This window comes from Pelodiscus sinensis, chromosome 3 (genome assembly GCF_049634645.1).
Source record: "Pelodiscus sinensis isolate JC-2024 chromosome 3, ASM4963464v1, whole genome shotgun sequence".
In the NCBI taxonomy this organism is placed as follows: domain Eukaryota; kingdom Metazoa; phylum Chordata; order Testudines; family Trionychidae; genus Pelodiscus; species Pelodiscus sinensis.
The window spans coordinates 66,615,688-66,628,189 of NC_134713.1; the positions used below are offsets into that span (position 1 = coordinate 66,615,688).

General features: G+C 37.3%; 1 protein-coding gene across 4 annotated transcripts in view; it reads right to left on the reverse strand.

Moving 5' to 3' along the window:
- EPHA7 (EPH receptor A7) overlaps positions 1-12,502 on the reverse strand; it is a 188,651-nt gene that overhangs the window by 24,736 nt on the left and 151,413 nt on the right. For all 4 annotated transcript variants that reach the window (XM_075923900.1, XM_075923899.1, XM_075923902.1 and 1 more), the window contains 2 exons: positions 9,389-9,513; positions 5,183-5,351 (listed from right to left, as the gene is read on the reverse strand). In XM_075923900.1, the coding sequence (XP_075780015.1) occupies positions 5,183-5,351; positions 9,389-9,513 (294 nt within the window). The remainder of the gene's footprint in view (positions 1-5,182; positions 5,352-9,388; positions 9,514-12,502) is intronic.

Below are 12,502 nucleotides of genomic sequence, written 5' to 3' on the forward strand. Positions count from 1 at the left end.
TCCAACTCCCCTTTCTGAACTGTATTTTTCAAACTTCCTAGCTGATATAATGGTGTAAAGATCTAATTCATATAAATGACTGCTCTTTAATCTGGAGCACATGAAACATCTGCTGCACAATGAGGAACTTTTAAAGAAAGGCAATTGGTCCTCATGGTGAGAGCACTGCTTTGGAATTCTGTTAACCTGGGTTCTCTTCCTGGCTCTACAACTGCCCCATTGGTTGAGTCTTAGCAAGTCACTTTTGGTCAGTGGGCTTCACTATTCCCATCTGGAAAATGAGAATGATGACACTAACCTCATTTGGAAAGCAGTACTGGCAAAAAGGCCTCAGTATGGACAAGGTGTTATTAAAGGTGGTCATGGATAACTATGATTCGGATTAGCTTTGACTAGCCAAAGAGTTTAATAGCTATACAGATATCTGACGAGCTTCTCTTCTTCTGGACAATGGGAATATATGGAGATGGACTCAAAAGTCTAACCAATAATTATGAAGTCATTATATATGTGAGACACTCCCTGATATGAAGTGGGTAGCATTTCCTATCAAAGCCCCATAATTTTTAAAATGTTAATTTTAGACCAAATAGATCTCACTTGGCATGTGTGTGAAGTAATTAACTCATTCCAAACTAGATTTGTATGCTTAGAGGAATAATTGATTCTGATTCCAGATTAGCATGTGCATACCCGCACACGCACACACACATACATATTCACACAAAGCAGAATCATGTGTAAGAAGGGTTTCAAGCAGGTTTCCCACAAAAATATTTTTTGACACTCAAGTCCTCCAGTGTATACATGCCCATCTAAAAAAAGATATTTCTATCTAATGCTCTGTCTGTGGTGAAGGATCCCTCAAACAGTGGGTCGTCTGATAAAATCAGGAAGGGTTTTAGTTCTACTTTACAGATGTTTGCACACGTTCACAAATATTTTGTTTTTCCCTCCTCAAAATGTTATTAAAAATATCAATATATCCTGTTTAAAAATTTTTCAACCAGCTTGCTACATACTTCTATTTGAATTCAAGAATACAATTCAGGAGCACAACGTATTTCATAAACTTACTGGAATAAATAGTGTGCATGAACCTCTTCAGAACCAATGGATGCAAATGATTTAACCCATCTTTCAAATAAATCCAACTAATCATAAAACAAAATGATCATTTGAGGGACATCATTTGGATTTAAAACACTCCCTAGGCGACTTTTGTCTCTATAAATCAAGGAATGAATTACAATGATTCATATACTTTGATCTCTGACATACAGAATACACATCTTGCTATATAAAAAGTCTTCCACTGCCAATAATCTTAAAGTCCTTTTATATAACTGTATACATCACAAAAAAAGTGTGTGTTTATATAGATGGTCACTTTTTCCTAATACTGAACTGCTATCTTCTGGAGATGAAGATAATATCTGTTTTGATGAGTACAGTACCAATACTCATGTGACTTTGGGATATAAAGTAAAAACATTTCAAACTCAATGGAAAATTTAGGTGGGCAAAATATATGTATTCGTCTGAATTTGGATGCTGAATGCCCATCTATTACCACCACGATTTTAATGTCACAATGTCATTATGAGATTTGATCTTTTTGGTTGGTTCCAAAAACTAGATCTAGAAATCATATGGGAGAAGGAATCATCAGCAGTAGAGTGGGTAGGGTGACCAGATATCAAGTGTGAAAAATCAGGGACACTTTTTTGGGGGGAAGCATGTATAATTGTCTATATAGGAAATACTGGGACGTCCTGACAATGGTCCATCCACAATATTACAGACCACTGGTGTGCTTCTCTCTGATGGGAGTGAATCACATACAACATTATCTACTCAGCTCTCTGAGGCATTGTGAATTTTCTTGAGAGGTGTCCCTTCTAAATGTTCCCCAAACTTCAATTAAATTAAATTATTAATTAAAGTCACAGGCTACGTCTACACTGGCCCCTTTTCCGAAAGGGGCATGTTAATTTCACAGGTCGTAATAGGGAAATCCGCGGGGGATTTAAATATCCCCCGCGGCATTTAAATAAAAATGTCCGCCGCTTTTTTCCGGCTTTTAGAAAAGCCGGAAAAGAGCGTCTACACTGGCCCCGATCCTCCGGAAAAAAAGCCCTTTTCCGGAGGATCTTATTCCTACTTCGAAGTAGGAATAAGATCCTACTTCGAAGTAGGAATAAGATCCTCCGGAAAAGGGCTTTTTTTCCGGAGGATCGGGGCCAGTGTAGACGCTCTTTTCCGGCTTTTCTAAAAGCCGGAAAAAAGCGGCGGATATTTTTATTTAAATGCCGCGGGGGATATTTAAATCCCCCGCGGATTTCCCTATTACGACCTGTGAAATTAACATGCCCCTTTCGGAAAAGGGGCCAGTGTAGACGAGCCCACAGAGTTTAAAGCCAGAAGGGACCACTAGAACATCTATGGCCTTTCTGTACATCACAGGTCATGAAGACCAAGGGGCAACCACACACTATACCTAACATGAAACAAAATGAAATTAAATCAAAGTGTTACAATACACAGGAGATTAGACTGTTCTGTTTACAGAGAGGGAAGAGGAGAGATTAAGGAACACCATGCTCAAGGCTTCCACAATGGTAGGGAAATTATTAGATATACCCAGATAATCCTTGCCAGTGATCCGCATGCACACACTGAAGGGAAAGGTCATTGTTAAATCTAACTTGGGGATAATTCCTTCCCCAGCCTATGTATGGCAAACAGTAAGACCCAGATCATGTGAGCAAGAACCTGCTAGCCAAGCACCCGAAAGAAATAAAATGCTCAATGCCACTTCAGATCACTGGTCTACTTCCCTCCCAGTGTTCCATGTTCACCTATGGCTATCCCTGGTATTTCACAGAAAGGAGATAAATAAACCCTAAATATATTTGGGGAGAAAAAATTCCTTGCTGACTGGTGCTGGTGGCTGTCTGAAACTCTACAGCATGTATAATTGTCTTGAGGTCCCTCTTGAGGTCCCTTCCAGTCCTATTATTCTATGATTCTATGAGCTTTAGGAATATGAGACATGAACTAGAAATAATGTAAGGCCAGTAGTATAAATGCATGTGACAAATGTGTATTCAGTGTAAATAACTAATATTAAAAATATCCTCCACTGTACTTTATTAAAACCATATAGAGAAGAGAAGATGCTTAAACTTGATGAGAAAAAGAGCGAACTGAATCCAGAGGCATTTCTGTCATTGTGAAAACCATGTTTTTTTAACTGAGGAATGAGGCAACTTATGTGGAATGTCACAAAAGAAAGCTACTATGTGTCACGCTCTGCCTACACTAACTTCAAAATTTTGCAGTGCATACTGTATTGCTAGACTGTCTGTAATTTTCCATTATAAGTATCCTGAATGGGGTACATAAAAGCCTATACAATATTTAGACAATTGTATTTCCAGGTCTGTGAGATGTTGGCATACACAATGATACTGGGAGATCCTGTCAAAAATGTATAGCATAGATAATTTTAGGAATAATCTCAGTGACAGTGTCTAGACTGCATCCCTTTTCTATAAAAGGGATGCAAATTAGACACATCGCAATTTCAAATGAAGCGGGGATTTAAATCCTCCCTGCTTCGTTTGCATAAACATGGCTGCCACTTTTTCTGGCTCAGAGCTTTGCCGGAAAAAAGCGCCAGTCTAGACGGGGATCTTTCGGAAAATAAAGCCTTTTCCGAAAGATCCCTTATTCCTTTTTTTTTTTTTTTAAGAAAAAGGCTTTATTTTCCGAAAGATCCCCGTCTAGACTGGCGCTTTTTTCCGGCAAAGCTCCGAGCCGAAAAAAAGCGGCAGCCATGTTTATGCAAATGAAGCGAGGGGGATTTAAATCCCCGCTTCATTTGCAATTGCGATGTGTCTAATTTGCATCCCTTTTACGGAAAAGGGATGCAGTCTAGACACAGCCAGTGAGTATTTTGATCTACAATCTGGACAATAAACATGGAGACCCTCTTTATGCTTGGTCAGCCAAAATGAAACAGATTACAGATAATAAACTATAGACACTGATCATTAGAACTCTGAAACCAAGGTGATGGGTGCCTAAAACAGAGAGAATCATAAATAAGGACTAAACATTGACTTTATTTGCCAGAAATCTATTCAAAGCAAAATCTGTCAACAGGCTGGCTAAAATGAAAAGAACAGGATGTGCTATAATTTGGACTGAAATTCATTTCCACAGTCTGCCGTTTTTTTCAAATCAAGATCAGGAGCAAGACCTAACGATGAACTTCCTCTGTTGCATGGCTGTAATATGTGAATACAATTAAAGTCAGGAACTGAATGTGTATCTTGGGATGGAAATTCTACAAAAAGTCTAAAGAAATACCACATTTAGCATACAAAATATTCATGGCCTTTTCACTTTGTAAGCAATGGTAGGGCTACATATTCTGGCTCCGCATCAGGCTGAGCTGTTTGGCACAGAGGTCTGCCTGAAGCAGATAACCCCAAACAGGAAAGCCTTTACTACAGAGGCTGCAGAGTTGTGGACCTGCTAGGTAGGTAGTTCGTATAAGGGATTTCACTGTTTCTAGAGCTCATTGGCTAACATTCTCAGGCTCTTCATCCTTTTGCTTCCTTTCCCATTTGGTCCCACAAAGCGTGCACAGACTGCATGTCTTCACCATATGTAGTTATGTGGTAGTGAAGAGTTAGGGGGAAAAGAAGGCTATATGCATCTTAGAAAACAATTAAATGACCTGGCAAAGAGTGTGTTTGTAGAGGCACATTCTTTTTTCACACTCCTATTATTGGAAACTCCTATAGGGTCCTCCCTTGTTCCATCAGTCCCCTTTTATGTGAGAATTTTATGAGAGGGCATAAGGTAGCATTTGGACCATACATGTCTTCTCTCTATAGAACGAAGCCATCAGACAGGGGTAACCAATTGTTTACAATTCTTCCCCGGCTGAGTATAGTACTATAGTTAGTAGGGCTGTGGTAAAACTCAGTAGCTTATTACCTGTACCAAACTACAATTTAGTAATTCATGTCTTGACAACGTTTAAGATTTCATCCACAAAAAAATACAAATTTGGTACCAACTCAATCCTTTCTAGTTCAGATAACACTGTAGCATATTATTTTTTCTACCAAAAATGTTAATTGTCTTCAAATGCAAATACATTTACCTGTGGCTTCCTCTAGTGTGGCAACATCTAGTCTGGGACTATAATTTCCATAACCAGCAGCAGTAAAAGCACGAATTTGGAAAACATACACTGTTCCTGGTTTCAAGTTATTAATGGAAGCTGAAGTAGACTTGGTTTTTACTGTTGAATAGGTCCTCTCCCTTTGATCCTAGAAAAAATAAGTCAAAGAATGAAATTATATTTATAGGTTAGATTTTATTATAGTAGCACACAAGCAACTGACAACTTAGTCCTGGTAGTTTATTTCAATTTGCTGTGTTTTTTCCCCCATATAAAGAATGTAGTACACTCTGTGGAGCATTTCAACATAGTGTCATTTCATTGAGGGGTTCTTAAAATGACATAAAATGTAAATGGGAAGCACATGCTGTTTAGTCATAAAAATACAGAGATAAAATGACTGCCTTTGTGCCTCATTTCCTCAGATTTTGATGTGTGAATGATATGATTGTCAGTGAACTCCAAAGATGTTCTCTTTTGGTTGAAGAACAATATTAAAATGGTATCATAACAATTCAGCTCCTGCATTTAACAAAATCAATTTCTCTTATTGTTCCACCGAAAATAGGTTTTAGCCTGAATCCTTTTTTCAGACAACTCCCACTGTCTCAAAAGATATAGGAAGCTCTCTTTCTTCATTAGAGCAATGCTACTTACTTTCCTTTCTACATATTTCTGTTTCCAAAAACAGTATACCAGGTATTGGGCCAAACACTGATCCTTGACTACATTTTAACTCAGATTTCACTCAGGCAGATTCAAATTAATTCTACTGCATAAGGTAAAACAGATGAAAAACGGAATAGGGAATTCAGGATCTGAACCAGAAAAAAATATAACATAAATAGCAATATCTATACATAATCATTCACTTTTTAAATGCTACATAAGCTGAAACAGAAATGACAAACAAATTCAGATGGCATCCGATACAAGGCATTTGTTTGGCCAAATTTTCTTTCTGTGTAGATATGGGCGGCTCTGTTGATTTCAATGGCATTTTGCCCAGTTAAACCAGTGGAGAATTCTGTCCACTGTGTTTCAATGTAATAGCTAAGCTCTTTTTCTGAAATATAGCATTTCATATGATGTGTCAGATTTCTTGTATCAGATGTGATAATGCCTTCTCCCATGGTTTGTCCACTCTGTCTTTTGAGTGAACATGTCAGTTAGTATAGAAATATTTTTCATATCTTCCCCAAGAGAGAACGAGTCATTTTATAAGCAAAAAGGATTGCGTATGTGGAGAGAAAAGGGGATAAAAGGAAGGAGAAGGAAGCAGAAATACAAGGTAATGGCAATAGTTCTGTAACTCTAGCACAGTAAACATCAGTAGAACACTAGAAGTTTGGGTTCAAATAGATAAATTAATCTTATTTGATCTATGCCAGCCTCTAGTATTAGAAGGGAAAAGAGGGCTAAAAATCTCAGAAGAACAGACTTGTCTGAGGGGTAGCCATGTTAGTCTGTATCTGCAAAAACAACAAGAAGTCATGTGGCACATTAAAGACTAACAGATTTTAATCTTGAAGCTTCAGGGAGTAGACGAGTTAGTCTGTACAGGATAAACTTAAAAAACAACAAATGGTCTGGTAGCACTTTATAGACTAACAAAACATGTTGTATCATGCGCTTTTGTGGGCATAGCTCACTTCTTCAGATGACCGGAGTTTTGAGTTTAGGATGTACAGACCCAAAATAAATAGGGGAGAAGGGAAAGGGAGGAAGGAAAAAACCCTCAAGATTTTGAATATGTTAGGCTTTAAGGTGCCACAGAACTCTCTCTCTTTCTCTTTTTTTTTAAGACTCGTGAGATTTCTGAACATTTCAGAACCCCAGAAACTTTTGATAACAGTTTGGTTCCAAAACAAGATGAAAACTCAGGAAGGTTTTTTTTTTTTTTAAGGATGTACATTGTGCAACTCTTTCTGTAAAAAAAACCCAAAACAACCATTTCACAATTAAAATACGTAAGGGCATGTACATGAGCAGTCCCACTGAATTCAAAAGACTACTCATAGAGGCAAAGTTTAGTTTCTGAGAAAACATTTGTAAGATCAGTGCCTTAGTCTTGAGTTTAAGGATGTTAAGAGGCGGGTCATTGACTAATCATGTAGTCGATACAATTTGTATCACTACACAAGTAGTCAATAAGGGTAGGTGCCAGTCCAGGAGCTACCTCCGTTGCGGCTCTGAAGTTTAAATGTAGTAAGAGCCAGGCACTCAGCTGGGACAGAGCTGGGAATGCTGTAGCTTTGCTCTCTCTACATCTAAAATGCAGAGCTGCAGCAGTCCCAGACCAGAGTGAGCTGGGCTTTCTCAGTCCCAACTTGCACTGGTGTCCAGCAGTCCCTGTCCATTAGGGGTCTCAACAGGGACTAGCCTCTGCCCAGCGCAGGTCCAACACGGGCAGAGGCTGCTTCACAGCAGCCTCTCCTACCCCCAATTCCACTGCTCCCTCTGATATAGGCAGAAGCGTGGGGGGGGGGGGGGGGGGTGGCAGGCAGATTTTAAGCTGGCTCTCCCCAGCAATGGTTCCTGTCCCGCCCCCAACCCTGTTGCTGCCTCTGATACAGAGGCAGTGGAGGCGGGGGGAGAGAGAGTAGTTGAGTAGTTGACTACCTGGTAAGCCTAAACTTATTGGGTAGTCGACTACTTGTCTACTCGCTTACATCCCTACTTGAATTTTCATTCGTTTGATTTTAATTGATGCCTGGCAGATATTTCCATCATAGCAGTGTTTTAATATATTGATTACGAATATCCTACTATCACAGCTCACTAAAACAAAATAAATATATCAAATAAATAACAAAAATCATATTCTCATAAGTCTTACTCAAAAAAGCTAAATGTTTTGTGATTTTATCCAGCATTTTCACTGTCTTACAAATACAATGATGATTTTTATAGACGAAAAACTATTTTGTATATGTAAAAATGGCCTTTATTTGCAAAAAAAAAAAAAAAGTACTGTTAGCCATTGCTAAGCATGTGAAGACTTGTAATTTATTCCAGAGTAGAATTTCGCTATTTTGTGTGCATGAACATAATGAATTAACTTGTAGAAACAATCATATTTCTATTGCAAGATATAAAAATCGAGATATGCAGCTCTGACAAGTGTTGTAATAAGAGTAATTAAACCATTTAATTCAGAGATATGATCATTCATCTCTCTATATTTTTAATCTTTCTAATTCATGTAAAAATCCATCAGAAATTTGTGTTATTCAGGAGAGAAAACTAGATGAGACTTTTGAAAATGGATAAAATCTGTTCTGAATTTACCTAATTGTATGTTACCTAGAAACTTGACATACTCAGCTCTGAAATAAATATAATCACTGGCTTGGCCATGGAGTTAAAATACATCTTTCAACAGCGATCATGAAAGGACTCCATTCTTTTGTTTATCCTTTATTATATCTTAATTCAGCCTTTTAAAATAAGTTTTATAGCACTAATTAGTATCTTGCATGTATAGGGCATATTTCACTCTAGAAGATTCAAACTTAAAAAAAAAAGCCCCAGGTTGTGGATGAATTCTTGGACTCACTGGTGTCAATGACAAAACAACCATTAACTTGAATGAGACCAGGATTTCACTCTACATATACAAAGATAACTTCACTCACCGTGGAAATGCAATCCCCCACTACCAACACATTATCAAAAGCTTCTAGTGGGGCAAATGAAAAATAATGTATCCAATTGAAATTTCAGGGAAAACAGATGAAAACTGAAGACATCAGTTGTAACTTGCCCAACTCTGGAAAAGCGACACAGGACATTTTATGACCACAAATGATCAGGAGCTTTATGTCTGATCTCAACAGCATACTTGCAACAGCCTAGAAGTATTAAATACAAGGGATAAGAGGTCACAAGTCTCTTGCAAAAACATTCACATCTCTGCTTATTGTAGTCCTATAAAAATGGGCAAGATCGTGTATGCTATCGAGTGGATGTTTTCATTTGTGTAATATACAAATACAATATACAGTACCCATGATGATAATAAACTAATGGGATAGGAAGATGGTTATTAAAAATCAACTACAGCCTGAAATGACACCAAGAGATAATAGCTGGTGTAATTATCACGGCATTAACATTTGCCCATGGAAGAATGGGATGACATGATGCAAATAGCACACCACTATGCATTTCACCTGCACTTACTTTCTCGTAATACTTGATTTCATATTCAGTGATGACTCCATTAGGATGTTCTGGTTCCTGCCAGGAAAGCTCCACGCTCCTTTGTAGTACTCTCTCTTTCATTACTTCACTAACTTGCGAGGGAGCTGTTTGGACGAGACGCGTCAATAAACAATGAGCAAATTTGCTGGATGTCTCGAATCAAATGTCACTGCCAATCAGTCCCATGCTGTGATGCTTTCATTAACGTAAAGGAAAGCACCTTTTCATAGCTCACAATTCAAAAGTTAATGAATATTCAAGCAGGACCTTATTACTGTTCATAAACTATAATACAAATCTAAATTAAAACGCAAACAGCAACAAGATAGCATTGTTCAAGCTACTGCAAAACTGGAATTGATCGGATCAGAATGACAATTAAGCAAATGAATTCTAATTAAGCCAGGAAAGTAAGTTTTCAGATTGATCTCCTGTGGCAAACTAGGAGTACAAATATTTATTAAACGTGTTTTGACAAATTTAAAAAAAAATCAAAATGAAGAGAAAGAAAGATAAAGACTATCATACCAGGGCTGATTTCAAATGGATGCTTCTAGATCTAGTTCAAACAATTACCAGCAATATTCTTTTACCCATTTGCTTTGTATTGAACCTTACATAGTAAAGATTGCAAACCTGTTTCAATTATAAAACTTTTTTTCCCCACTCACTCAAATCTTCCTGAGACATTCCTTTTGGGTGAAATTTTCAAGTCTTAATCTCAATGCTTTGACAAATTAATTAATACAGCATGTTCTTGTGGGGGTTGGGGAGAAAGAGGTAAAACAAAGGAAAACAAACCCCGTTCCAACCTTTCCCGCAAAAGCAAAAAACAAAACATAACAAAACCCAGCCAACAAAAGCTATACCCTATGTTTTTCCCTCCTGCATGATTCTTTTGATGCACATACCACAAAAAACAGGTGAATTCTGGAACTTCAAGCATGGTGTGCAAAGAGTATGACAGCAGCGTCTCATTTAAAAATATATTGATCAGATAAAGTGATCGTTAAGTTATAAAGTGATTGAATAGGTTAGTGCACAAGTCATTTTGATTTTTCTTAATAGGGATCCAAGTTCTGGGTAAAACGAATAATTTTCTAATGCTAATCCTTTCTAATGCTACTGAATGGTGACAGATTTTCATTTTTATTATTGAGTGGATCTAGTGAAACCATCTTTCCAAGGGGCATTTCCAAAGATGAGGAAAGGACAAGAAAAAAGTAAATTACAACATGGAACAGAAAATGACCCAAATATAAGCATTGTGCAAATGTGAGTTGTATAACATGTATAACCTGTTTGGTTATAACCTCTTGTCCTATGGAAAGAATTCCATAGAAGAATTCTGAGCTAGACAGGAATACTCATGAATTGTGATACCCTTCCAAAGGAGTGCATTTAAGGCTTTTTGTTTTTAGAAGATCCTCATGAAACCCATCTGCTGCCCAGTTGAAGTGATAAATGTATCATGAAATGCACAAAACTCAACCCTTATAAATGACTGCTTAATATCAGCATCAGGAGAAAATCATGAGTGACAAAATATTGTGGATTCCATGATTCAAACGGTCTTTGAAAAAGTTCTCCTCCATTTTGTGAGAGTCTGTTTATCATAACTCATCAGTTTGGGGGGAAAAAAGTGAGACTTTTTTTCAGAGATGCAGATCATGCATCATGTCACACTGTGGTGGCTGTATCTCATCTAAGACAAATAATCGGCCTGGTGACAGATTTAGGCTCTATCCAGAAGGAACCCAAAAACAGTCTGGGGCCTTTTGCTGCAGCTAGTGAGTGAATTCTGTTTTACTTTACCTAATTTGAACCAATTCCAATATTAAGCATTTTTCTCCTCTTCATTTAAAAAATATGTGTAATATTTATTTAAATGCAAAATTAAATGCTGTACAAATAACATGAAAATATGTGCAGCGTGGCCAAGTTAATGTTGCTCTAAGAAACTCAATTTCTGCATTCCCCAACCTCTTTTTATTTTAATTGTGCATTAGTATACCTTTTAAAATGTAACCTATTTATGTTTCATTAGAGAATCCTGGGAAACAAAGGATTCAATCCATGCCTGATAATTTTCATTATGACCTATTATGTCATTAGTCAACAAATCAAAGTTGAAGTCCCCTAACATAGGCTGCTGAACTGATAACATCTTATAACTGTATCATACAAACTTCCTGGTTTAGTAGAAGCATTCCAAATTCAAAATCAAGTTCTCTCTCTCTCTCTCTCTCTCTCTCTCACTCTCTTTCTCTCTCCATGCTTGGAGTATTTTCACTCTAATTAGTGGCATATACTCCTTTGGTAGCTAAGACTCTGGAATGCAGCAAACCAATTTACTCTGTCTAATTTTCTTTATGATGATTAACCAGTTGTCTTCTTTGTCTAAATGAGTAGCAACAGCATGTTGGTTGAATTTCAGAGGGGGAATTGTGTTTCATGTATCATATTCTGTTTCACGCAGTAAAACATTTTCAGTCTGTTAATTTAAAACTTTAGATGTCCAAAACTGTTAATGTCAACTTAATCTAATACAATTATGCATTACTGAGGCCATCTGAAATTGTTTCCAATGTTCACTCCCTTTGGTTTTCATCCTATTTACTTTTTATATTTTTAACCAAGGAACACTTTGGGATTAGTTAACCTTGCTTATCTAGGATATTGTGGAATAGTGTGAACTATGCATGGCTCCCACTTAACCCCTGCACAAAGCATACAACAACAAAGGACTATTTAATCTTTTCCTATGAAGAAAACAAATTAAGAGGAGGAAAATTTGACTGTTTTGCAAATCTTCCAAATTATATTGTAGATGTGCAAAACTACTTTGAGTTCTTAATTGGCAGCTCCTTCCAAAATTGATTTGATTTAAAAGTAAAGTAAAATATTTTTCCTAGTTAAAGGGAACACTGTTCTGTGTATTAATGCTAACAAAGGCCACAGTCAGTAATTCCCTTGGTGTAAGGTGGCTCGAGGTTGGTGTAGGTGACCCTAAGACACATTTTAGCTGGCTTGAAGCCTCTGGTGGGAGAAGAAGAGGAGCAATGTTGGCAAGAGATTGATTGTGACCCAAGT